This window comes from Canis lupus, chromosome 10 (genome assembly GCF_011100685.1).
Source record: "Canis lupus familiaris isolate Mischka breed German Shepherd chromosome 10, alternate assembly UU_Cfam_GSD_1.0, whole genome shotgun sequence".
NCBI classification, from domain to species: domain Eukaryota; kingdom Metazoa; phylum Chordata; class Mammalia; order Carnivora; family Canidae; genus Canis; species Canis lupus.
This window is the reverse complement of record NC_049231.1, coordinates 43,373,917-43,401,605: the sequence shown is the minus strand read 5'-3', so window position 1 is coordinate 43,401,605 and position 27,689 is coordinate 43,373,917. Positions and strand designations below refer to the sequence as shown.

The window sequence follows — 27,689 nt, the reverse complement described above, 5'->3', positions numbered from 1 at the left end:
GTGGTTATATTAAAGGGTAAATTAAAACTGTATCTATAATAATAAAAGACCTACAACTCAAAAACAGTGCTGAGAGAAAAAAATTGGAACCTTAAAGGAAGATTGAACAATTAATAAATTTCACTCAAAACAGATAAGAAAAAACCCGAGGATAAGTTAAAGAAAGTAAACTGAAGTAATCATAAAAGGAAAGCAAAATATTGATATAACAGACAAAAAAAAGTGAGTGGAGTTGAACACAGTCAAAAGATTATTTGAGAAGACCAATATATTTGACAAATATTTACAACTATAACCAAGAAAAATAAAGGTAGTAATGAAAAACAAAAGGAATTAAAGGAGGCTTGAATACAGATATAGAAAAGATTTTTAAATTGAAATTGATATTACTTCATTAAATTTAAAAGTTAGATGAAATAGACATGATTATAGGAATTACCCAAGTTGGCTGAAAGTGGAAAATTTGTATAGGCTGATAACCATAGGAAAAAATGAATTAAAATTCAAAATGCTATTCTCCATACCAAGGGTTTAAGGTACATTTAAGGTACAGTTTAGGTGTAGTTTCTGAAATCTCTGGGGAACAAATATCTTATACAAACTGTTCCAGAGAACAGATAATAATGGGGAAATGGAGCTGGTCAACTCACTTATGAACCCAACATCACTCTATGCTCAGATGAAACAAAGAAAGGCAAGAAAATTATCTCTCTTGGTTTCAATCACTGGTTTAAAAATCTTAGCAATCAGGGGCACCTGGGTGGCTCAGTCTTTTACGTGCCCGATTCTTGAGTTTGGCTCAGGTCATGATCTTAGGGTAGTGAGGTCAAGCTGCATGTTGGCCTCTGTGCTGGGTGTGGAGCCTGCTTAAGATTCTCTCTTTCCCTCTCTCCTTCTACCTCCCCTCCCCATGTGCATGCTCTCTCCCTTAAAAAAAATTAGATAGATAGATAGATAGATAGATAGATAGATAGATACACACACATATACAGCAGTGATACTCCTTGTTATTGTCATATTCTGTTTGCTGACTTCATTGAGAAAACATGCTAATGCCCACAAGAGTAGAACTCTCTACACATAAGAGCTGAATGATGGATGAGGAATTCCTATAGGATAGTGATGTGAAAGCTGGTCAACACGGTTAACATCACCCATCACTGCATTTATATACTGGCCCTTGGCAGATGGATTTTTTTTTTTAAATCAGGCATAGACCTTATAGGCTTCATAGAGTATAAAAATAAACTATGGGAAACATTGCGACCATCTGTGACACAGATGCACAGTGAGCAAGAGAGGGCGTGGATTTCTGTATGAAGTGACCATCCATCATTCTTTAGCTTGGAACTTGTTGCCAAAAGTGGAAACCAGCTCTTAGTGTTAATGGAGTTATTGGCTGAGCAGTAATGAGGCTATTGATTGGACAAAAGCTCTGTGGCCTTTTTCTTCTTTGGAAACTCCCTGAACCTGAGCATGCACAGCATTACAACAGACATTTCTCTCCACAAATCCTTTCCACAATGTCCTGGCAAATCTTCTTCACAAAGTAGTCCTTAAATATATAACTCAGTTTCATATACCACCTAGCAATTGGTTTCCGTTCTCCAGAGTCATCTGGTAAAAAAGCAAGCAAGTAGGCTAAGAAGAAATTAAAGACATAAAACAATCATACCTATTCTGCATTGTCTTCATTCACAGCTCTTTCTGAAAGGGCCATGTACCCACTTCTCAGACTCACTCACTACATACCTTTCTGATCTTTACTTATGGCATTAAAGGATTGTATCCACCAGGCCTCTCCAGGGGACTGCATTCACACATGGGTTCCCACCTACATTTTTAAAGCCACCTTCTGTTAATACTGGGAAGGCAAAATCAACAGGATGCTGTGGCTTCCTTGCCTGGGAGATAATTACCTTAGGTGATATAGGTTGAAGGTCGTCAATGAACCTGCTGTACGTAACAGGCGAAGCAACACACCAGTCAATGTATGGAACACACAGCTTTTAAAAAAGGAAAACCCCAGTGAGCACATGAAAGTGAAGCATACATTTCATACCTGTTTGCCAAGCCTAGAAGCTGTAGGCTTACTGAAACTACACATAGCTACAGATATGCGGATATGTGTATGTGCACAGATAGGCACATGCATATATATATACAAACACACACACGGAAAGCTTTTTACTGCATATCTTAATTGTATTGGTTGCTGGGCTCTTGTTAAGCAGGAAAGCAGCATTTCTGTAGAATAATAATTAATCTGCAAGTTTGAGCAGCTGTTGAATAGAAAAACTGCTCACAAATGCTACATGCTTAACCATTGTTTGGTTTTAGTTAGCTGGGTTTTGTAGATGTTAATAAGTGTGCAATTCTTGACAGGCATGGAAAAAGGTTTCTTTTTTTGAAACTCACACCAAAGCCTTGAGGAGTGTCTGTTCAGGCAGAGGCAGGTTAAGCCCTCTTTGGTGGACTGTCAAGTTCTCCACTGCAGGTGAAGACCACCCCCCACAAACAGATCAGCTGCTCTGCGTCCACAGTAGGTCCCCATTCCTTTCAGAACAAGACAGAGAGTTAGCCTGATTGGCTCCAGCTATCACTGGGGCAAGCATGAGTAAAATCAGGGTGGAATTGTACGAAGACCAAAGCAAGGGGTTCCAGATTTAAAACTAACCACTACCAACACCACCCCTCCAACAACAACAAAAACTGCAAGCTTTAGAAGCTTTTACTAAGAATTACCTCCTGATGAGGAAGCTATCCACTGTTTTTTCTACAGCTTACCAATTAAAGAAATAGAAAAGATTTCTATTTCCGTGGCTCAGAGATTTTGAGGGATCCCTCTGTAGACTTGATCTCCTATTCTCTACCTGCTCTTTAGCAGAGAAAAATCTGTCCATGTACCCCCTGGGCCTAATTTCTGTACAGTAGTGTTTTGTACTGTCATCCCTGTAGTTACTGAAAATATCTTAGCAGACTTCCCTGCTTGCCAAAAGGGAACCTACGGTTAGCAGGGGCTAGAATAGGAAACAGCACCCCCTGGAGGAAGATGGTGAAACTAAGTGGGCAGAGAAACTGCCGGTGAACAATGGGGTGGCCCTTAAAGCCCTGGTACCATTGCAGCTCCTGTTCTTTGATGTCTCCAACTGTGAAACAGGTATTCTCACATCAGTCTTCCTGTTCATCTTCTTATATTTGGTAGTGTATACAATACCATGCAGGTCAGAGGCCCTTGATATTTTCCTCCTAAAGAACCACTTTCGATTTATGCAACATTTTATGTGTTCCCATATTTGGCTATTTTTTAAGATCAGTAAGAGATACCATCAATGGGAAAGCCCAAATTGCAAAACATCAGGAAATTCATTAATCATGGTTTCATATATATATATATATATATATATATATATATATATATATATATACACACACACACACACACACACATTGGAGGAGGAGGAAACAGTTTGTCCCTTCTTTCTGCTGTTGTGGATTGGAGGTCCTGGGGTTTCCCTGACTTCCTGACTTAGATGGGGTGACCATGCCTTCTATGGGGTGGTCCTTGGCCTGGAAGTCCAGCCTTTGGTCACAATTGTCTTATATTTACTCACCCACTGGAGACTAGATACATCACTACTTTTTTTTTTTATTATCCTAGTTTCCAGATAATTTCTCAGAGCAATATGCTTATGGCTAATTCCTTAGTGTTATTCTCTCCATTTTATCTCTTCTATTAGAATATCAATCACAGGGACGCCTGGGTGGCTCAGCAGTTGAGCATCTATCTTCAGCTCAGGCATGATCCTTGGGTTCCGGTATCGGGTCCCATGTTGGGCTTCCTGAATGGAGCCTGCTTCTCCTCCCTCTGCCTATGTCTCTGCCTCTCTGTGTCTCTCATGAATAAATAAATAATATCTTAAAAAAATAAAGGTTTTAAAAAATAGAATATCAATTATTTTCTTTTTATACCGTTTAGTAGTTGACTTGAGTTTGCATTTACATAAATAAATAATCTAAGTCCACCCTGAAACAGCACAATATACTGCTGCAGATGTAGTGTCCAGTCTACAGATGAGCCCTTCAAAGGGATTTTTAATTTGTCACATTGTTGTGGATTTCTAGCATTTTCTTTGGATTTTTCTTAGAGTTTCCATCTCTTGACTTACATTACCCATCTGTTCACTCGTGGTGTCTACTTTTTTCCTTAGAGCCCTCAACATATTAATCAGTTATTTTAAATTCCTTGTTTGATAATTCCAACATTTGTGTCAATATCTGATTCTGGTTCTGATACTCTTCAGATTTTTTTCCTTGTCTTTTAGCAAGCCTTGCAATTTTTTGTTAGACTCCAGCCATAATGTATCAGGTAACAGAAACTGAGGTAAAAGGCCTTTAGTGTGAGGATTTATGTTAATCTGCCAAGGATTTGGGCTGTGTTTAATGTTTATTGTTACTGTAGGCGCCAGAGGTTTTGGCTTCCTCTAGGGTTTCTGCTTCTGTGTCCTCTGCTGTTTTGGCTTCCCTAAGAACTCCTCTTCAGAGTCTGCTCCTTGCTCTTTCCGTTCCTTTAACTGGAACTCAATTATTTTTGATTCCTGTTGCTGTGGTGGCAAGGTGTAGGGGAGGGGAAGCATTCTATAATTTTAATGATAAAATCTGTCTTTTGGGCCTGTCCCCAGGCTGCGACCTTCACAGGGGATTCTTGGCATTATTTTTTTTACCCCTGGGGTAAAATAGGAAGGATTGAGGGGACTGGAATTGGGTAAATGACCTTCTTATGCAGGATAATGCTCTGGTAGTCTTTTCCCTTAGAAAGTAAGTCTTTCTAATGGAGAATGTTTTGGGCATATCTCAAAATGGTTATCTTTCTCTTCCACCTGCCAGAGCCAGCAGGAGGTATTTCTTGATTCTTCATCATAATAAACTGGTGGGGTTCTCTTGGAGGTAAAACCTTTGAAAATCTGTAAAATTTCCTATGACTGTGGCCTCCAGGAGTTTTTCACTCTCAAGCTAGCCCACACTCAGCACCCAGTGATTTGTCAAAATGGCCATCTAAGTGATTCCTACAGTTGATGGCTCCGGAAGTTTTCACTCTAGGTAAGCAGATCTCAGCTGTGAATCTCTGTCTTCACCCTTCTCTACAGATTTCAGGACAGCAGTTTGTCTTGTAACCTCAATTCTCTGGTGAGTACAAGAAAAGGCATTGATTTTCAGGGTTTTTCTTTTTCTTTCAATTTTGTTTTGTTGTTGTAAGAGGAGTGATAACTTCCAAGCTCTTTACGCATTGGATCTGAAACCAGAAGTCGAGTGATACAATCTTGCACAGGTTAACATCTCTGTATCCATTTCTCCCTTTATGACATGGAGATAATAAACCTTTTAGGCTTACTTCATGTCATTATTTACATTAAAATGCTTTATAAATGGTAAAGCACTTTAGTTACACAGAGGCTATTACCAATTAGTCAACATCCCCCACAAATTTGTGGAGTTGTCACCAGGAAATATCTATTAATAATAGCCAGGAATAACATTTCCTAGCTCCCTTGAAATTGTTCTGTGCCAAAGGAATGAAGTTGTGTCCCAGTTCCACAACTGGCCCAAAATAATGTCCCCAGTGCTGCTCCAGGCTCTTTACCCTTCTCTTAGAAGCAGAGGGATAAGGCACTGAAATGATGGAACCATATGATGGAAAAATCCCTGCCTACAAGGAACAGACTATTGGGTGTGCAAGAAAATCATTTTACTGTCTTAAGCCACTGAAATCCTGGTGTTTGTTGCAACAGCTAGTGTTTTCCTATCTAATAAAAAAAAAAAAAACCCTGATACCTTGATATTGAGGCTACTTACATACATGAACTACTAGTAAGGTGCTGAGTGGCAAAAAAAAAAAAAAAAATACTGTAGATGGATTGAGACTCAGGTCCTACTGTAATGCAATATTGAGTGAAACTGTTACCTGTGATGAGGATGACAAAGAGAAAACAGAGACTGTTTTGTTACAAAAATTGAGTGTTTAAGGATTCCAGACAATAGGAAATAAGACTGAAAAAGACCTGAAGCAAAGGCCCATTATGATTTGTCAGGTAAGCAGTGACTCAGCCTTGAGGAAAATTATTATGGACATGATATTCTCATCCAAGTCTTGTTTAAAATGGCTTTCTGATAAACAGTAATTGACAGAAAGATTGGCTTGGGGGCAAGGAAGCTAAGACATAATTCCTGCTCCCTACACCTTCCCTGATCTTCCCCTTTACCTGCCACTTTCACCAGAAACTCCGCCATTTACCAGGGGAGTAAATTTGCCGCCTTGTTCAGCACTTGCCACGTCTCTCCTCTCTTGTGAGCCTGCTGTTCCTGGTTCAGGCCTGGAACCCCAAAGCCCTGGTGCAAAGCTTGGAAAATGTACCTTGAACAACTTAAATTTCATCCCAAAGGTGGCAAGGCTTGCTTCCTCTCAAACAGCCACCATCCTTATTACTGCTTTCTCCTAATCCAGGTTTCTGCTGTTTCCTGCTTCTGGAGATTCCAGCTGAATAGGCCATGCTGGGGCTTAGAAGTGGGGAGGCAGGGATTGGCGTCAGGATAGGGTGAGGGGTCCAGTGTGGGGGCTGGGAGACCAACATCCCTGAGAACCTGCTGGGACCCCTCCCTGGAGGCTTTTCCTCCCATGAACCTGAGCTGGAGCTGGAGAGCCTGCATGTGGATCTGCAGCATCTCTGTGTACGCTCAGCCACTATGAAAATCAAATTTCATCTTGGCTCTAAACACTTCACTGTGATGGTTTTCAGGGCTTAGACCAATAAAACTAAAACATGTGAGGAGAGAAATCCAATAAGAGAAAGCAATTTAAGATACAAGCCTATTAAGCCAACCTACAATCATTAAACTTTTACATTTAGGAATTGGCCTCCCTATCTTAAGACCACTTCTGGGAGGCAGAGTGACTACTTGTTCCTTTTAATCCAGGCTTAATGTTACTTCTGAGTTTCCACCTAGACATTTCATGGGGGCTGCCCATCTCTTCTTACCCGGAGGCAAAGGCTGTGCTCCCAGGTAGGTGGTGGCACCACTCTGGCCTGACCCCAGCCCACCCATCCCCACAGAAGCAGTGAGGTGAGAGGTGTGGAGGGGGGCAGTGGAGCAGGCTCTGGCTGATTGGGACTGTTGGGGGAGGAGGTCCTGGGTCCTCGGTGCTGCCAGGAAGGACACCAGAAAGGAAGCGGCCAGGTTTGCTCCACATTGCTTTTGTAAGGCTCTGCTGCAGCAGTATGGGAGAAAACTGCTTCAGGACACAGAGGCATGGACACCTGCCCAGGCCCAGAAGGGAGGCAGTGGGTTCTGGGGGTGGAAGGAAGTCAGATGACCTCAGTGGGGGGTGAGGGGCTGCACAGTTCCAGGGGACTGGCCATGCAGGGTTAGGACCCTGGTCGGTAGGGATGGTTGTGGGAATGCAGGTTTTGGACACACGGTAGAGTGCTCAGGAGATGTGATGGCAGCCTCCGTTTGCTTGGCAAAATGCTAGGAAAATGAACCAAATGCTAGACAAAAATGACCTAAATCTAAATGCCAGAAGTGTGGTGGTGGGGGGGCGGTGGTGCGTAAGGAGGGTAGGGGCTGGCACCCCAGGGCCCAGTGTTTTGTTTCCAAAAGAAAATACCTTTTTAAATTAGGACTAAATCGGGCAGCCTGGGTGGCCCAGCGGTTTAGCGCCACCTTCAGCCCAGGGCGTGATCCTGGAGACCTGGGATCAAGTCCCACATCGGGCTCCCTGCATGGAGCCTTCTTCTCCCTCTGCCTGTGTCTCTGCCTCTCTCTCTCCCCCTCTCTGTGTTTCTCATGAATAAATAAATAAAATCTTAAAAAAAAATAAATTAGGACTAACTCTAGGGCCTTAAATTCACATACGTTATTCACGCTATTATGTTTCAAATAGAAAGGAGGTAATCAGCTCATTAGGTATGTAATGATTTTAACAAGACTTTGCTAAAACTTCATAGAAAAATAACTCATATTACATCTTCTGTGTGTCAGCTGAGGATGAAAGGCGACATCGACTGCCCTTCGTCAATGCCAACAGTCACACTTGAGTCTTGCTTCTCCTCCACAGTTCTGTCACCAGCAGCCATCTAAGCAGGCCCAAGCCACCCATCACTGTTGCCAGGCCTTAAGGACCAGGTGTGGCCACAGAGCACCTTCCCTAGAACTGCAGCACATGTCAGGTTTGGCACATATTTTTTATTTTCTTTTACTTTCACATTTACAAATTCAGGAAGCCATTTGGAGAAAGGGGAGGTTGAGGCTGCCTGGAAGAAAAGCTGGGCTCGTGGGTACTGCGCAGAGTCGGGCACTTAGGACTTCTCACAAGGACACCTGGCCTATTATCTCAAGAGCCCTCGCTGTCAGGCGACATCTGAAAGAGCAGCTGTGGCCTGCTCCTTCATGCCTGGAAGATGCCTCGGCCCAGGATTTTATTGCTGGTGAACTTGATTATCCAACATATAGTCCAGGATGATGGTGTTATCAGAATCGGGTCCAGTGGCGAGCATGTGGCAGAGATGAATGGAAACTGCCATGTGAACACTGCATTGATTCTGCAGTGCCGGCATGTGGCCCATGGTTGCCTCTGCCGCAAGGGACAGCCCCAGAGACGAGTGTTGTCACCTCCGGATAGGACAAAGAGGTGAACAATAATCAGCATGGACATGCTCAAACCCACCGCAGTGGGAGTGCCAGAACCCAACCAGCTCTCCCTTCTCCCAAGCTACGTATCCTGTAAGGCCCCCCACGATGTTCCTTTCCTCAGGTGGAAAGAATGTACACTCCCCTCTTTCCTAAGTTGCATCTCTCGGGGTGAGTGAGACAACTGTTCAGCACGCAGTTCAGAAATACAGACTAGAAGTACCAAGGCATGTATCCTGGAAAGATGGACTGCCAAAAAGTACCCTCAGGTCACCTCTGAGTTTCACAGGAACAAAAGAGTCTTAGAAAGAAAGAATGGTTTGCCTCTGTGATGATAGCAGCGCTAAGATGAAAGCCAGATTTGATCCTGTATTAGCCCCATGCGATTTTTGCAGACCATTAGTTTCTCTAGCTCTCCTCAAAGTGCCAGGTGCCACTCTTGCAATCCGTTAGTGACGGGCAGGACCACCCACCCTCTAGGGGAGCTGCCAGTGTGTCTGCCTCTTTGACAACCGAGGGAAATGACTCCTACACCATATATTTCTCCTCCCAGCCTGTCAGACTGCAGATGTTCAGTCCCTTTCACATTCTGAAGAGAGAATTCTAATGGCATCAACTTGGGAGGAGACCGAGGGGGGACCTGCCAGGGCCCTCAGTGCACCTGATGTCCAAACTAAGTTGTAACGGTCAGGGTCCAGCTTCATTGGCCGAGGCATGCACAGGTCCATGGGAGGCTGCGGAGTCTCCAGAAGGAGTTGAATGGAGGACATGTCATTTCTGTGCTCACGTCTCCCATCTGGTTAGCCTCTGGTCTAAAAGGTATTTGAATTCACATTAGTTCTACACATTAGTTTAGCAAAAAATCTGGCTTCTGATACCCAAAGAGCTTAAAGTCCCCTTCAAAACGTGCATACAGGCGCCGGATGTCTCGTTTGCTGATGCCCAGAAAGTAGCGCTCCACCTTGGTTTTATTATACACGGTAATGCCCGGAGGGATGGTGGGGTAAGACACCAGGTGGTCTATGCCGGCTTCTTTTAAGATATATGGGGCATCGTCCTCCAGGGTCTCATGGTGACCAATTACACTGTACTTTATTTCGCAGGGTGCGCACAGTTCAACATACGTCACCCAGTGAATGATGTGGTCCCCAAACTGAAGGTCCAGCCACCTGTGGTTTGGATCGCCCAGGTACCGTACAAAATCTTCAAACTGGATGCCCCTGGTCTCTGTACGGTTCCTCCTGTATTTCCTAATGATGCCAGGGGCAATCTCGTGCCTGTACCAAGGCTCAAAGCGGGGATTGTGAACAAACTTATCCTTAAACGCAGAAATCAGCCTTTCGAAGGGATCTCTTACGATAAAAAACTTGAAGTATGTTTTCAAGCTAAGGAAAAAAATGAAGATAAACAAGCAGTCAGGCTGATGCTCATTGGTGATAACCAGGGAGAGGTGGGACGACGGAAGAGCGTCTGCTGGAGCAGCTGCGGCCACTGTGGCTAGAACTCGCCCTCCCGTGAGGAGCGAGCTTCGCACATTTCTGAGTCCACCCACCCACCTTCGGAAGCAGACTGTTACTGACCCATTTTACAGTGAGGAAATAGAGACTCAGAACCGTAACTGTCCCAGGCCACGGGACTCTTCATCCCAGAGGGCCACCGTGAAGACATCTACTTATCTCAACAGATACTCAAGTATTTCCAAACTTCAAAGGGGTTTAAAAGTCTTGTTCTTGGGCAGAGAACTGATTTAAGGGCAGGACCCTGAGTGAGGCAGAACAGTGGAGGCCAGAGGAAGTTACTTTAGGAAACCTCTGTATAAGTTCAATTTACAATTGCCAGGGGAAGGCCACCTAGAGCACGGAGTAGGTAAGAGAAAGTGGGGAGCGAGGCTGCTAGCTCCAGGTGGCAGGAAGGTGGCCCGGGGTAGCTGCCAGTAGTGGCGGGGCTGGCGCAGTGGCAGCAGCGTGACGGCCTGGGATGGTGCTGACAGAACAGTGACATCACCACTGCCATCATGACAGTGCCCACTCCCCGCCAGAGACCAGATCAGGGCCCTGCACACCTGGACTTGTCTTCTATCACAGAAGCCCCTATGAGGTCAGTGCTCAGGCGGGCAGCAGGACAGCCCTGACCCAGGAGGCTCTCTGATCCCGCATCTAACACCTGCGTTCTACAGGTTTTGCACAAACCAGGAAGACTAAATAACCAGCACCAGAAAAAATTAGAATCAAATGGCTAAAAAGCAAGGGAGTCAAAGTTCATTTGGTGCCCTTAACAACATTCTGATTTCTTTTAAGCCTTGTTCTGCAGGGTCATTTCATAGTTACTAAAAAGAAGTTTTCAATTTACTAGCTAAGTAATTTTTTAAATGCCGAGTCTCTGCCCTTGCTGTGATCAGTGAGGTCTGATTCTCTCGGCCTGTGTTAGGTTCAGTCCTCTGGGCAGCTACCATGAAAGTTGGGGTAAGGCCTCTGGAAGAAGGTAAAAAACTAGGTGGGGTTCCTCTGTAATCCAAATCCCTTTCCTATGATCTAAAGGTCATATTCAGTAAGGAGTCCATAAAGCTTAGCAGAACTAAAGGAGAACAAAAAAAAAAATTACTCGTTTCTATTAAGAAAATTGTGTAACCTTTGTTTTAATGGACTGCATAAAGGTAAGGGTGGAGGAGATGTTTTGAAATTCTCATGAAGGATTTTTTTTTTCATGAAGGAATTTAAATGCACTGAACCCTGGGTGTATACTTGGCTGCCTCTCACCGATGTAAACCAAAAGCCCCCAGTAGTCCTTGGAACAATCTGAAGTGCATGGCAAGGGCAGAACTAAGCCTCGGGTTTTACCAAAATCCCCACCCCCTTAGGAACCTACTCCTACCGCTTCTGAATTTCCGCATCGCTGAAGGAAGAGAGACGAGGGAGGCCATTCTTCTCGTGGTCATGAACCACATTTTCGGGGATCTCTTCAATGGAAGGAAAAGCCCCTGGGAAGGAAACAAGGAAGGACAGGTTGGCTGCCTCAGTGCTACCCTTCAAGGAAGATGCCTGGTCTCTTAACCTGGGCCCCAAGTTCCCCACAAGCCCATCCACCAAAATCCCAGTTTAGGTATTTGAATTCCAGCTGCTTCTGCCAGCAGGATGAGAGAATGAAGAAAAGCTTCTGGTAATCCATAAGCCAACTAGAGGAAACAGACAAGTCACGGTAGGTGGGGGAACAGGGGAAGAAACACTGCCAATCCCTACCCCTGGCAATGCACCTAAATTAGGTGAAATCTGACATTTAAAAAAGCTCCCTGCATGCAGAAAGAATTCCTAAAACGAGCCATGCTCCTTCTACTCTGAAATTGGGAGGAAATGCCAGGGGAGCAGGACTATGAAACATACTGCTGGCTGATGCCCCATCAGGGGCCCATCACTCCCAACAGGCTTGTCCCTCCCAGTTCCACATTCCTAAGCCTGTGGTGGTTCCTAGGTAACCTCACCACATCCCAGACTGGCGAGTGGCAAAGCTGATTGGTGCTGGGAAAACCTGGCCAATGCTGTGGGAGCAGGGTGATATATCTGAAGCAGGGGACAAAGAGGACAAAATGTGTCTAAGAAGGCAGAGCAGGAGCAAAGCCACAGTGCCCAGGTTGGGGTTGCTGAATGGAGCCTTGAGTGCACCCCACCCTCAGGTTGGTGGACTGGGCAGGTTTTTCCTTCTCTTCTCAACTTAAGACAAATGGAAACAAAGCATCATTACCCACAAAGGTTCTAGCCAGGCCTCTGCAAACCTTCCCATCCATCGTTATATTAATCCTGTCTTGTTGGAGTCTGGCAAAGGAGGATCTCTGTTGGGCCACTGCCTTGTTTTTTTTTTGTTTGTTTGTTTGGTTTTTTTTTGCCTTGTTTGATTTATCCCTTCCCCAAGTATGTAAGCACCAGTCCAGAACTCTGCGCTAAGTGCTATGGATGGCCATGAAATGAGCAAGATGAGCAACTGCTCTGAAGAGGATAATGAAAGAACCAGCTCTGAAGATTTATACCTGGACCTGCTCAAGTACCTGTCCTGGTGCAGGTGTCTCTAGGGACGACTGGAGACAGCCACAAGGACCATCCTCTATTTATGGCCTGGCAAACCTGCCCCCACTTTTATTCTGCGCTTGCAAATTGGTGTTTACTTATTTAAAGTGTGATGCTTTATATTGTGGCGGCAGACTTATAAAACTTTTGTGTATTTATTGTTTTAAATTTGATTTGTAACCTCATTCTTTGATGTCAAAAATCCAACGTACTGTCAGAGTTCCAAGAAACACATTAATTATATACTATAAGATGAGGCAAGTGTCTCACTTTTCTCCCCCAAACAACCACAAAAAGGTCAAATGAAGCAACCACGAGAAGGCCGATTGACCACCAACTCTAAGAACAGCAGCAAGAGTGGTAGGCTGGAGGAGAGGCCACAGGGCCACCTCTCACAGTGCTCTGAGGGCTGATTCCTGGTCCTGGAGTCACAGTGCTGTCAACTGGAATTACGCTCCTTTTGAAGCTGGATTTAACAGACAGAGCCCATAATTATCTTGGACCAATTCAGGGTAATTGGAGTTTAAACAAACAAACATGGTATCTGAAAAGAGCAGTGAGTAATCAAAACCTGTAGTGTATGAGGTCACTTTCCAATGACCTAATTTGTTCCTAAATAAACATGATTTCCTGAAGCAAGTGGATTCAATCCTCTGAACATAGAGGCTCTGTACAAAATGGGACGCCTTCTTTCTTAGCCAAGTGGCACAAAATACTTCATCTGTGGGTGAAGGGGCCCCCACACCCCCACCTGACAGGGCTCCCCTCCCAGGCCTGGGTACAGGACCTTCTACTGCAGAGGAGCAGCTGGGAGGGCACTGAGTGTGAGCCTTGACTTACCACCATAGAGCTAGCAACTGCTAAGAGGCAAAGCAATGCCTCTGAAGAGAAGAAAAGAGATCAGCCCAGGGTGGTGGGGGACAGGCTGTCTGAGATAGGGATTCCGCTCTGGAAAGTGAGGAGAGATCCTGACCACTGGGGGCGGGGTGGGGTGGGGGCAGTGGCTTGAAAACCTCAATATTTAAAACTTTAAACCACCAGCTTTTAAAGTGCAACACCCAGGGTGACTGGGTGACAGGCACTAAGGAGGGCACTTGATGGGATGAGCACTGGGTGTTATACTGTATGTTGACTAACTGAATTTAAATAAAATATTAAATAATAATAATAATAAAGTATAATACCCACAGGGGAAACACAACGGAGAACCGTCTATAAGGTTACCAGCCCTTCTGAGTCGACAGTCCCTGCCTGTGGCTCCTTTGTGCTGTCCCCCTCAGCTTCCCCTGCTCAGGCCACAGGGCACCCCCAGGCTAACCCTGCGCCCGACCATAGACCGCAGGTGGCCACCGGGCACTGCACGCACCATTTAACACGATCAACACTTTCTTCCACTGGGTGTTGCCCACTTTAGGAGTCTGGCAGAAAAGAATCCTGTGCTTGTCACACACAAATATACGGTCCAGGACAAACTTGGAGATGGCAGTGTGCGAGAGGTTCTTCAGGGCTTCATCCCTGCAGACGTTTCTGATGAGTTCCAGGCGTTCCATATAGACCAGGGGCTGAACCAGCCCTTTCCCAGTCGGCTGCAAGTCACAAGGAGGCAAAAGGGGCATAAGAGCTTCTTGAACAGGAAACAGGGGAGCACACCCCCACCACGGGGCCCACCCAAGGTACCCTAACCCCTGACCTCATGCAGCACATTAGCAGGTAGAGGGCAACAACCAGAGCCACCTTAGCAAGAGCAGGACTCTGCAGGCATGATTCACCTCCAGGGGCCTGGAATTCAGGCTGCATGGATGTGCTGGACCAAAGCTCGGTCAGAGACCTGAGGGTATTTCTTCACCCTCAGCTTGAACAGACCTGGGAGGAGGCAGCGGATGGGCTGTCTGCCTGTCACTCTGCTGATGGTGGGCACTATGGCCCACAACATCTCGGGCATAGCAGGATACTCTGCATTTGAGCATTTTAGTGCCTCCTTCCTTCTCCCTAGCATTTCCCTCCACCTAATTCTGTATACGTAGATGGATGGTAGAGAAGGGCCAGTCATCTACACACGTGCGGATTGTTTCACAGATGCTCTGGTATTACTGGTATTATTGGTGTAATGGTTTACTAATTTAAAAAAACCTACTTTAGGTCATTCAGTATGGGTTTTAAAAATGCAAGAGCCATTACTCCATCTCCTCCATGACAAGCATGGGGCCAAGCTTCTCTGTAAGGCAGTTTAAGGAGAGGGGAATGGGGTCTGTATAGCAGTGGTGTCAGTCTTCCTGGAAGCATGGCCACTGTGAGCAAGTGCTGGGGGCACTGGTTTCTGCTGAGTCCTCCCAACAAGTGAGAAAACCCATGTGAATGTGGGGCAAAGGCTCTGATCCAGAAACCCCCACCTGCCAGGAAAGTGGGTCTGGAAGCAAGCAGAAGTGGGCATGTGGGCTGCCCTGGATGACCCAGGATCACGGGGACCACTTGGGGCATGGCCTCCGGCTGGGTTTCTGAGGTTGGGGTGCAAGCTGCACAAGGGCATTGTTGCTGCTTTTATTCTGTGATGTCTCAAGCGTTTTTGATCACCTCTGAGTTATCTGGAATAGATCTCTCAATAGTTTTTCCTCTCAAAAGCAGTACAATTTCCAGTCTGTGTGTTATCTAGGACACAGGACAGTTCCTCTGTAGACTTCACATATGGAATACTACTTGAGTGTGAATACTGAGTCATCATCCTCCCTACAAAGTCTCTAGCTGGCACTGAACACCGGAGAGAAGTCTGTGGCCCACCCTTCCCACCCCTGCCTCAACTGCCACTCTTTGTAAGCAACCCATTTTTAATACCCAGGTGCTTGTAGGATTTTTTTCTGTAATGTTCCACCACATGAAAAAATTCATCAGGATAGATCAGTGTGGGTTTCTCCTCTGATTTGCCTCAAAGGCAGGGAGCCCTTTCTACCTGCACTTTCGGTTCAGAAAATGTCTTTTTTTCCTCAGGACACTTAGGCAGGGGTGGAGCTCATATGCGACAGTGGGTGAAAGTTATCTTAGGTTAGGAGGCCTATGTGAGGAGGTGGGCAGGGTTTCTGGATCAGAGTCTTCGCCCCGCAGCTCACATGGATTTTCCCACCAGGTGGGAGGGACTCCTTAGAACAGAAACCAGTGCCACTGTGCTCCAGCATTTCTTCACAATGGCTACCATTGCCGTAAGACTGACACCCCTACCAAACAGAACCCATCCCCTCTGCTTACAGGTAGTTTAAGAGGCATAACTCTGTGCTTAACACTCAAGGGATGGAGTCTTATACCATATATTTGTTACACCTCAATGGATGTCTTTTAAAAAAGAAACATACAAAAGTGTTGACAGTGGTTAAAGAAAATTATGGATTGTGATGGGTATAGCTGAGGTCTTTTTCCTTCTAAGGCTGGATATTTTAAAAAAATATACAAAGAGTTTATCTCCTTCATAAAAAACTTGATTTAGAAATATTGGCTGTTGGGGGAGAGCACCTATAAACACTTCTATAAAGTTCTAGAAAACTGTTCCAAGTTGTCTGTGAATGGCATCTGGGTACTTTCTATATTAAAAGGTGGCTCTGTAAAAACAGCACATTTTTGTCTCTCTTCCTTCAGCACAATCATCACTAACTAAAAGCCACAACTCTGCAGAGCCCCCTCTGAATTTCCTTCCAGGGCTCACCTGTCCCTTTCTTACCAGCCATGGGCCCCTTCTCATCTTTCCTTCCTCCCTTTTTCTACAGCAACAGCCAATATTTCCAGCCACTTCCTGAAGTGGCCTCAGGGCCCTTCCACTGCCCAATAAATCAGAGATGAGTCAGTATGGTTGGCAAGGAAAGTGGACACAAAATGGGTTCATTTGGCTTTTCCTCTCAAGAGAAAGTTGACTTAAAAAACAAAAAGAGATGAAAAAGCTCAAATTCCAAATTATGACACATACTCTTTGGGACAGCTTTAGAACCTAACAGAATATCTATAACAGAAAAGGGCTTTCGTTAACACTTGATTCAAAATCTACTGCTCTGTTACTCGGCAGAGTGAACCATTTGACAAATATTTATCAAGTCTTTACTCTGTGCTTGGATGCAGTTACAGGTGTTCTGTGCAGACACTGAGAAAACCTCAGCTGAGTAACAACGTGTGTGGCAGTTCAGTGACACCCTGTCCTCAGTGACTTATTAATCCCTCCCTGTTCACATCATGGTGGAATGTCTGCCCACAGAGACCTCCTGGCTTTCCAAGAAGCATCCCATAAGGCAGGTCTGAATAAAGAGTCTGTTCCTCTAACCCCACTCCTTTGGCTACCCCTACTTGTGGCGCCTTCCCCTCAGCATTTTGAAATGTTTCTGTTGCTGTTTATTGTCTATTCATTCCCTTTAAGTTACCCAGAACTTCTTCCCAAAAGTTCAAACCAGATGGTCCCCTAAATTAACTTTACTGAATGGACCAAAATGCCCTTTTATCTGTTAAAATGCACCAAGATTTTCAGGCAATCCATTTAATGGGCAGTTGTAAAACCAGTCCTCCCCTAGGGACTGTGTCAGTTACAAAATGGGGGAGAAGGACATAGCCTTCCAGAACACAAGAGAACAAGGACACTGGAAATATTGGGATAATAAATGCTTCCACCCCACGACTCCAGCTCCCTGCTCTTACCTCATGAATCTGCCATAACCAAACTCCCTGACATACCTTCTCAAGTGTTTGACTGAATTTCCTGGGTTTCCCTGGTGAAGGGAAGTGTCTTGGGAATTCCTAACAGCTACTTTCTCAGGTCAAGACATTCTAGAAATGAGAGTGGGCACTTGTAGCCTTACCCAGGTCTGATCCTTTGCAGAGATATCCCTTCCTCCCCAGAAAGCACAAGCATGAGTCTGCCACTCTGGCTCTTGCCTTCTTGCTTCCACAAATGGAGTCTAATTTAATCTCATTCCCTCACTCACCCCAACTCTTGCTCACTTATTGATATGGTCTTTCTCTCTTTTCTTTCACTCTATTCCAACCTGGATCATGGATGACACTCCAGAGCAGTGCATCACAGGGCAGTACTGACCCCCAAACAAGTTTTCTTGAGAAACTGCAGAAAAATCTCCTTCATTTTTAAATTTGCTTTTCCTCAAGCTTAAGCCTTATATGTAAAGAAAAACAATTTCTCATTCAATTGTGCTTATGGACTGGCATGGTTTTCTGTTTTCTTCCTTTGCAAATATACTAAACCAATTTCAGTGATTAACATTGTTTTCCATTCAAATATTCAGCTATATTATGTATAAAATAAACTTTCTTTTGCAGTTTTTAAAAACTGAAGTGTAAATGAAATACATTATATTAGTTTCAGGTGTATGACATATTGGTTCAACAGCTACACAAGATCAACTTTTAAAGATAAGCTACACAACCTGATCACTTTTATAAATCACCTTTCTTTTGGGAGGACAGACGCTGAGTTTAACATCTAATGACTCCGGGTCTCAGAGAATTGTGTCTGACCAGCTGATTCCCACTCCCTTTACCTTGCATTTGAGTTTCATGAGCCTCAAGGGGACAGGGTAGCAAGAACGGAAAACAGGACATGTAGTTGGAAGTCCCAGCCCACTACTTGCTGCCTCTGACACACAGGCTCTGTTCCTGAAGCCTCACACTTTCCAAATGCAAAATGAGAATAAAAATACTTAGAGCTCAGAGGGCCGTTTTTGTAAGAATAAAACCCAGTAAGTCTTCTGTGGACTGCAAGGCATGTTCTGCTGCTGTATTTCCAACCACGATTACTCCCCCACAGGGCCTACAGTCTGTGGGAAGGGTGCTCCTCCTTTCCTCAAGAGCACCTCCTGGGATGGTCACTTTTGTTCTTCACGAGCTACTGCATTGTAGCTGCACCCTTGTCTCAGAGCACTGTGTTCCTCTTGTGAAACTCTTACCCCAACTCTGTATCATTACTGATCTCAACACCTAAACGTTTATTTCCCTTCCTCTTCCCACCCTCCTATTTCCTACAGATTTTTCTGGTTTCCTCTGTGGTCCATCCACTCTCTTCCCTTGTCCTGGAATGCCTCGACCCAAAAGCAACATTCCAGGCATGCTTCAGGGAGTTCTGCAGACTTCACCAATCAATCAGTGTTCTGCATCTTGTAAACTTGATCCAACAGCACTTCACTCTGGCCAGGTACACACTTTCTAGACTTTGTTGCGCTCTAACTTGTGCAGTGCAAATCAAGGACAAGAACGTCTCCTTCTCTGCAGCTTAATGCTGGGCTGATAAATGTCTTAGAGTTTGGTCTACCAATTTCATTCCTTTAGACATACCTGCAACCCAAACTTTCCAGACCCAGAATAGAGGTTAGCCAGTGAGAGGGGAATCTCAAGAGTGTGTCCCCTCCTCATCTTGGCTGGGATTAATTAGGAATTTTTGTATAAAAGGAGCCTGAGGAGAAACACTTGGGAGTCAGAATACGCAGGAAGGTGAGCACCAGGTAAGTCAGCAGCCTTGGGCTGTGCCACCAACTCCCATATGATTTGGGATGATTAGCCTTTTCTCTAAATTGTTCTCTCATCCATACCATTCAAAGGTGAGATTAGCTGCTCTTCTATCCAAGAACCCTTCTAAACTTAAAAATTCCATGATTCTAGGTCAGAGACTTTCCCCCACTCCCTTGGTTTTCTCCTGATCTAGCTCAACATCCTCCATTCCCCTGGCAAGGCTCCTTCTAAGCTGGTCAGGAACACAATACAATCAACATTTACAGAGGATCCATGATGTACAAAGCACTGTGAAGAACCTAAAAACAGATGTGACTGTGCCACCTCCAAAGAGAAACTAAAAGATGAGTGGAAATGTACAGAAGTAACAAAAGCCACAACTCTAGAGCAGAATGTGATGAGACAGTGAGAGGAAGCCAGCTGATGTGAGTACAGATAGAGGGGAGGCTAGTCCCATGTGATGGGGATCCCCACGGAGGCCAGAGAGGGTGAGAACAAGACACCACAGCTAAATGAGGAAGAGGCAGCCCTGCCCCTCCGCTGACGGCCTCAGAGGGGATAGTACCCTCCACCTTGCTGTGCTTACTTTCAGTTCCTCAGGAAAGTGTTTCTCTCCAGGCGGCTTCCCTGCATCAGGCACGGCTGTCAGCAACAGAAACTCCTGTTTGGCGCCATATGCTAGGAGACAAAGAGGTTAAGGTGTCTTCTCATGGAAGAACAGAACAGATACACAGATCAGCAGGACAGAACAGAGGCCCCAGAAATAGGCCCACAAAAATATGCCCAACTGACATTTGATAAAGGTGCAAAATCAGTTCAGTGGAAGAGTCCTTTCAAAAATGGTGGTCTGACAACTAGACCTCTACAGACCAAAAAAAAAAAAAAAAAGGGGGGGATCCCTGGGTGGCGCAGCGGTTTGGAGCCTGCCTTCGGCCCAGGGCGCGATCCTGGAGACCTGGGATCGAATCCCACGTCGGGCTCCCGGTGCATGGAGCCTGCTTCTTCCTCTGCCTACGTCTCTGCCTCTCTCTCTCTCTGTGTGTGTGACTATCATAAATAAATAAAAAAAAATTAAAAAAAAAAAAGGAAAGAAAGAAAGAAAGAAAGAGAACCTTTACCTGAATCTCATACTTTATTCAAGAACAAACTCAAAATGGATCAGCACTTAAATGTAATAAAACTGAGCCACCACTGGGTGGCTCAGAGGTTGAGCATCTGCCTTTGGCTCAGGGTGTGATCCTGGGGTCCTGGGATCGAGTCCCACATAGGGCTCCTTGCAGGGAGCCTGCTTCTCCCTCTGCCTATGTCTCTGCTTCTGTGTGTGTGTGTGTGTGTGTGTGTGTGTGTGTGTGTGTGTGTGTCTCATGAATAAGTAAATAAAATTTTAAAAAAAAAGCTAAAAAACATTGGAGAAAATCTTTGGAAAAATTGATAAGCTGACTCTCATAAAAATTTAAAGCTTTTACTCTGCAAAAGTCCCTATAAAGAGGATGGAAAGACGAGCCACTTGCTGGGGGAAATTATCTGCAAATCAATATCTGGCAAAGAACTAGTATCTAGAATATGTAAAGAAATTTCCAAACTCTACAGAAAAGAAAAAATCAATCCAATTAGAAAACGGGTAAGACACAAACTGACATTTTACCAAAGAGTATCTACAGATGGCAAATAAACACAAGAAAAGATACTCAACATCATTAGCAATCAGGCAAATAAATACAAATGAAAACCACAATGAGATACCACTACACATCTATCAAAATGGCTAAAAGGAAGTAAGGTGAAAACTCCCAAATGCTAATGAGGGTGCAGAAAAACTGAAGAACCTACATGGCTGTGGGAATGTAAAACAGCTTGGAAGTTTCTTTAAAAACTAGGCATTTAACTACCATATGACCTATTAATTGCATTCCTGAGAATTTATCCCAGAGAAATGAAAACTTATATCCATACAAAAACCTAAACACAAATGTTTATAGCAACTTCATTGCTATATTGTAGTAGCCCCAAACTGGAAGAAAACCTAGATGTCTTTCAACAAGTGAATGGATAAACAACAGTAATACATCCATACTATGGAATACTACCCAGCAATAAAAAGGAACAAAGTATTGATACACAAAATAATAGTTGGATGACTATCCAGGAAATTATTTTTTTTTTTTAAAGATTTTATTTATTTATTCATGATAGTCACACAGAGAGAGACAGAGAGGCAGAGACACAGGCAGAGGGAGAAGCAGGCTCCATGCACCGGGAGCCCGATGTGGGATTCGATCCCGGGTCTCCAGGATCACGCCCCGGGCCAAAGGCAGGCGCCAAACCGCTGCGCCACCCAGGGATCCCCTATCCAGGAAATTATGTTGAATAAACAAAGCCAAGGCCAAAAGGTCATACACTGTCTATAACATTCTTTAAAAAAAAAAAAATTACGGAGAGAGAAATAGATTAGTGGTTTCCAAGGAGGGGGTAGAGGCCAGGGGAGGGAGATAGGGAGAGGCAGTTAGGTATGGTTATAAAAGGGCAACCCAGGGTTCCCTGTGGTGATGGAGATGTTCTGCATCTTGACTGTATCAATGTCAATATTGTGATCGCAACTCTGCACTGTAGTTCTAGAATATGTTACTATTGGGGTAAACTGAGTAAATGGTACATAGAACTCTGCATTCTTATAACTACATGACTCTACAGCGATCTCAAAATTAATGGTGTAATTAAAAAAACCCAAGTTAGGGTGCCTGGGTGGCTTAGTTAAGTGCCTGACTCTTGGTTTCAGCTCAGGTTATGATCTCAGACTCGTGAGATCTCAGAGCCATATTAGGCTCTGCACTCAGCATGGAGTCTGCTTGAGAGTCTCCTCTCCTGCTCCTCCCCCACTCTTCTCTTTTTCTGAAATAATAAAATCTAAAAAACAAAAATCCAAGTTAGCAGTCAAGTTAGTATTTATACATTAGTTTAAAAATTCATGGATAGTGAGATGAGATGAGACAAATCTTACAAAATGCTAGACCAGAGTAATAATTTACAAAAAAAAAAAAAAAAAAAAAAAAAAACTGCTTTGGGAAAATCCTTTGGGTAGAATTTGAAGATAATTTTCAAATTCCTACAATCAAAGAAACATTTACTTTCAAAATTCTCCAAAGCCTAAAAACATAATTAGAAAAAAGGTAACAAAAAAAGCATAAAATCAGCGTAACAAAGCATAAACAAAGGCACATTTTTTTCATTTAAAAAACAATCAAAACTTCATCTTGGGTCATTAATAGCCACACCACACACACTGGACTGGAGCCCTCTACCTGCCCCAAGGCTGGCTGTTACACCTCCCCCCAGGCCCTAGCCAGCCCTGCTGTTAGTATGCACCATGGCCTGCTATCCACCCTACTCAGGGAGGGTAAAACATCTTACAGGTACCTGACAATAATAATAATCCCATCTCCCCATCTGTTACACATCTTTGAGTTCTCTGCCTCCAAAATAAACCTCTTTGTCACACACCTTTAGGAATGCCACTAAAGTCTTTTTCCTAGCCTACGTGGGATTTAAAATGCCATCCTAACCAAAGCTGTACACAGAAGCTCTTCTGTACTTGCAACAAGGTCAAAGAGCCCGGGCATCCCTGGGTAGCTCGGTGGTTTGGCGCCTGCCTTCGGCCCAGGGCATGATCCTGGAGACCCGGGATCGAGTCCCGCATCGGGCTCCCTGCATGGAGCCTGTTTCTCCCTCTGCCTGTGTCTCTGCCTCTCTGTGTCTCTCATGAATGAATAAAATAAAATCTTTAAGAAAAAAAGGTCACGAGCCCTTTCTATGGTATGAAATGGACAGAGTATCGGCGCCACTAGCCCCCAGAGTTCCTCAATGCACCCCGAGGACCCCAAAAGACCACCCTCTATTCATCCTCCTCCACTGCAACCTTGTCATCATTGAGTACTCACATGCTAACAAGACAATTCACACTTGATGCCTGTCTGGTCACTTTGTGTTCTGATGGCATCTTCAAAGACCAGCGTTGCAATGCTTAGCTCTGTCACAGGTTGAATGGGTTCTGCAGAATCCTAAGTTTCCTTAATAACATTTTAGATGGGACAATGCATCCTGAATTCTAAACAGCTGACTTGTCAATGAATTTCTGAAGCAACTTGTTTCCCATACTCAGAAGCAGAGAGAACAGGCTTTGGCAGCTGTGGAACATCTCATCTCTCAGCCAGTCATTATATTTGGCACAGATGGTCTCGTTCCCCATCTTGACCCTCAGGAGCAAGTTTCCAGCTCCAGGATCAAGCATTTTGAGCCTCTAGGTATGGCCAGGTGCCCCCAGTGTATCAGATAACTTTTGTTACAGGCATCACTATATTTGCAATGCTTTATAAGATGTCTACATTTGCCAAGCAATGTACCACCTTGTTCTTCTAGAAGGGATCACATCCACGAATCTCCCTCATCGTGCTGTGCACCAGCACCTCAGTGTCTGTCACCTGCCCCATCACATGCTAGGCAGTAGAAAGGCAAAGATACTCAAAGCATGGGCTCCGTCCTTAAGCAGCTGACAGCCAAGCTGAGAGGCTGAGTAGAGGCGAAAGATTAGAAGAGGAAGTCAAAGTGAGCTGAGAAGAAAAATCAGTGTCTACACATACACACCAGATTGACAAGGATGTCGTTTTTGATTTCAAGTGTCACCATACCATGCCATCAAATTTCCCAACACTGAATGGGCTTTATGTCCCTGTGCCAGAGTCTACTTATAACATCTGAGCCTAGTTCCATATGACACTGAAGTTTGTTAACTAAGGATGGATCATTGCTACAAATACCTTTATGGCTTCACTGCTGAGCTGAAGACAGACCATAACACAACTTTTTAAACAGTACTTCAAGGTAAATCTGCTCTTCCTATCAGCTTAAGTGGCAGGGAAATCATTAAGAACAGGTAGGTGAGAAGAAAACACACATGCCCGGTCACAGATTGGAACAGAGCTCTGTGTCCCAGAGGTCACAGCCAGAAGGAGCAGCCACACAGACATTGAAGTTACATCAGGCCCCTTGAATGATGAGACCACGGATCCCCCATCTGCTTTACAGGAAATGGAACCTCATCATATAGGAGACCACTGTGTTGTCAATTATTTCTTTGTGATGATACTACACATTGGGCTTTTGGTTTAAAACCAAAACACTGTGAACATGAGTGAAACAAACTCCAGCATGAGAAAAATCTCTTCCAGTCACATGTTAACAAACCTCTTTCAGTTCCCTGTACAGAGCAGTAAGACTCACCAGGGGGGCTTAAGTGCCTCCCCTAGACAAAGGGGGCCCCCTAAGGCTAAGTGACTAAGCCCACCAAACCACAGCTGTAAAGGGGGCAGGAGATACCCTCTCTGATGGCCTCCTCAGAAGCTGCATGTTTACCTTCTCATGGGTGTCCATCCCTGCTCAATCACCCAGGCTAGCAAGACACCCTGCAGGCGAGCTCACTTCCTTCCTTTAGAACTCAGCCCATCTTCGTGATCCCAACCAGGTACTTAGGGACAATTAGAGAAGTTTCTGTGTGCTCATAAAGGCTAGGTTGTGTTTTGGCCTTGACAACAAAGGGTTCTCACCCCAAGTTACCTGCATGCTGTGGGGCTTACCGGTGACCCACCCTGCTTCCCAGAGGTGGGAGAAGGGCAGTGGGGCCAAGCGTGCACCGGATCTAGGGTTCCAACCAGAAGTAGTCCACACCACTGCACTCCCATTCACTAAACACAGCAATCACACCGAACATCCACCAGTGTGAGAAACATTTGGTGAGCAGCACCTAAAGCTACCATAGATCTTTCCTCCAGGTTTAAAATCTTAAAGCTTCTCATCCTTCCTTGCGGGTTTCTCCTTCTATCCCTTTAACTGTTTGCTCCACACTTTACAAAGCCCTCTAGGGCTTCTACATTTTCCTGAAAAAACTCACCACATCCTAGCTTATCAGATCCTAGCTTATCCTCATACTGAGGAATGAAAAGTTCTTTAGAGGCTATTCTGCCAAAGAATATTATAACTCAAAGGCACACACCTCACTTAATTATTTTTGGTGGAAGTCTCATAAAATATATTCCCTATACTCCTAGTTTTTGAAACAAAATAAATAATAAACAATTTAACCTCATGACTTGCCATTGAAGTGCCTTCCTTGCCAGGAGGTGACATTTAAGGGAACCATTAAAATGTGTGGACTTGCTGTACCAACAAATTCATATTCTCAGCAGCTGCAGCTCTTTCTACATTTGTGGGTCTCCAGAGTTGCACTCCTAGAGATTCTAACTCTAACTCATTTGGTCTCTGGTTGAGCTAACAGGGAAAGGTTTACAAAGTCTTGCAGATAGTTCTAAAGTACCATGGGGATGAGACCCAGTGCTCTCTTAATGAGGGATCTCCATCACAGGTAAGTGTAACTGTTCTGGAGCAGCTAGAGAAACATCTAAATGGTCAAGCTGAGATGACTGTCTCAGATTCCAAAGACTCCCTAAAGTTTCAATGCCTGCTGTTCTGACAGAGGCCCTGGTCCATGGTGTGAGCCCTGAGTATCTGTGATTATCCATCGTGCTCTGTGATGCTCCTGGCCACCCCATATACCTGCAGTTAACACAGCAGCCTTCCCAAGGCTGTGAAAACCTCCCAGGTTCTCACAAGGGCTCCTGGAAGGTGGGGGTGGTACCTGAAATGACAATCTATCAGGCCTGAGCACAAAGGAGCTAGCTGAGTTACTGAGTGGAAAGCACGGAGCTGAGATTCACCTCTTGGGGCTAATTTCAGGGACTTCCTCTTTGGTCTACACATCTGCCTTCCAGCCTCACTGTTCCTCTATAGACAGGCTGAGAGACGGAGGGGAGAGGGAAGAGAGAGGATGAGTGGGAGCAGGAGGGTTGCCCGTTGAGCAGCCCTCAGCCCAGCAGGGGGCTCTCTGGGCTGGAGCGGAATGGTAGTCTGCTGGCCACTTAGAAGGCACATTTCCTGCAGCTGCAGTAAGTGGGGGAAACTGCTGGAATGAATGGATACTCTCCTGAACTCCCCCTTCCTAAGGGCCACCGACCTGCAGGGGCATGTGTGAAGGCTTGTACACAGTGAAGATGCTGTGCATACCCATGTTCACAAGCACCCTCTTTATTAGGTAGACATAGGCCAATCTGAAGCTGCTCATGAGCCTTTTCAGTATCTCCCGTTTGCCTTGTCTCACTTTGCCATGGAAGGAGTCGCCTTGGGGTTCCAGACCATCAGTGCACCTCCTTACGTACCCAGCATCCTCACAGATCAGAGAGCTTCACTGTACTCAGGTCAATCTTGGAGCTGTCAGACATGTCCATTTTGTAGAAAAAAAACACTAATGCCTCAGTAAGCAAAGGTCAAGGGCATAACTTAAAATAAGTTCTTCTGAATCTGGGTTTGGTGTTCTTTATATGTCTTCACCTGAACACCTACATCAAGTCAAGAAGAGCTAAAAAGTCCTCAAAGACTACTTACTGGACAGAGTATTTAAATCACCTCCCCTCCAGTGAACTGAAGGTGACTTTCAAACGCATGGCTACCAGCACACAGTGCCAGCTAGAACACAGGGATGCTGGTCAATCACGGCAGCATCTCTGGATGACACAGAGTAGGAGACCTACCAAGCATGGGGCCCAGGAGATAACCTGGCAATGGTATTGCTGGGAAAAGGCCACCAAAGGAGCCCACATAGAAAGCGTGCTCCACTTGCCCCCAGGGGAGATGCAGAGAAGACACCTTTGTCCCTTTCCACCTCCTCTTGTGCACCTCTGTAACATGAAGGAATTGGACGCCATGACCTCCAAGGTCACTTCTGGCATTAATGTTCCTCTGATTCTGTGACAAAGGTCATCTATGTATGTATCCAGGAACAATACCACAGCATTATCTGGATTAACTGAAATCCATCCCATGAGGAAGCATACCTACCATCGGGGTCTTTAAAGGTCAATGTGATAAATTTGCTAGCCACCATGAACATGAAAATCACCCAAAAGCATGCGGCCAACAGAAGCCACTGGTGGTGCATGTTGTCAAATGTCAGCCATTCAGTAATTCTTCCTGGAAAACAAAAGTGAAATGCCCCTGATGCTCATAAATAAGTCAATTAAACAAAAGGTAATAAAAAGAACAGGTGATTTTAATTAATAGCATCAATGCAAATATTTGAAAAAAATTTTTCTATTGACACAGAATTTTGACTTAGTATTTAAATTTTATTAATAATATGAAGTTATCAATCTGATAATTCAAACAAATTTAAAACACTCTAATGGAAAGGAGCCATTTCTGTTTGTTTTTAGAATACATGGTAAGATTTGGCTTTTGCAGATTTGCCTTGTAACTCCCTTCTGGCTCAACCTAACATCAAAACCAGTTGCTGGTACCCAGCAATAGCCTGCATCTGGAAGCAGGTGGGCAGAAGGAAGTCTACCAAGGGTCAGACCTTTGCTG

General features: G+C 44.7%; 1 protein-coding gene and 1 long non-coding RNA gene across 8 annotated transcripts in view; both read right to left on the bottom strand.

The window, feature by feature from the left end:
- Positions 1 to 245: 245 nt before the first annotated feature.
- LOC119876729 lies at positions 246 to 7,771 on the bottom strand. The gene is made up of 2 exons (XR_005365778.1): positions 2,419 to 7,771; positions 246 to 2,006 (listed from the first exon to the last, which is right to left on the bottom strand). It is a non-coding gene; the product is annotated as an uncharacterized LOC119876729 (long non-coding RNA).
- A 450-nt stretch (positions 7,772 to 8,221) lies between these two features.
- CHST10 (carbohydrate sulfotransferase 10) overlaps positions 8,222 to 27,689 on the bottom strand; it is a 30,123-nt gene continuing 10,655 nt past the window's right edge. For 6 of the 7 annotated variants that reach the window (XM_038551003.1, XM_038551005.1, XM_038551002.1 and 3 more), the window contains 5 exons: positions 27,165 to 27,296; positions 19,810 to 19,901; positions 14,107 to 14,326; positions 11,557 to 11,662; positions 8,222 to 10,070 (listed from right to left, as the gene is read on the bottom strand). In XM_038551003.1, coding sequence (XP_038406931.1) covers positions 9,533 to 10,070; positions 11,557 to 11,662; positions 14,107 to 14,326; positions 19,810 to 19,901; positions 27,165 to 27,296 — 1,088 coding nt within the window. In that variant the 3' untranslated portion in view covers positions 8,222 to 9,532. Of the gene's footprint in view, positions 10,071 to 11,556; positions 11,663 to 14,106; positions 14,327 to 19,809; positions 19,902 to 27,160; positions 27,300 to 27,689 lie in introns of those variants that run through there. The other variant, XM_038551009.1, reaches the window with a different exon arrangement.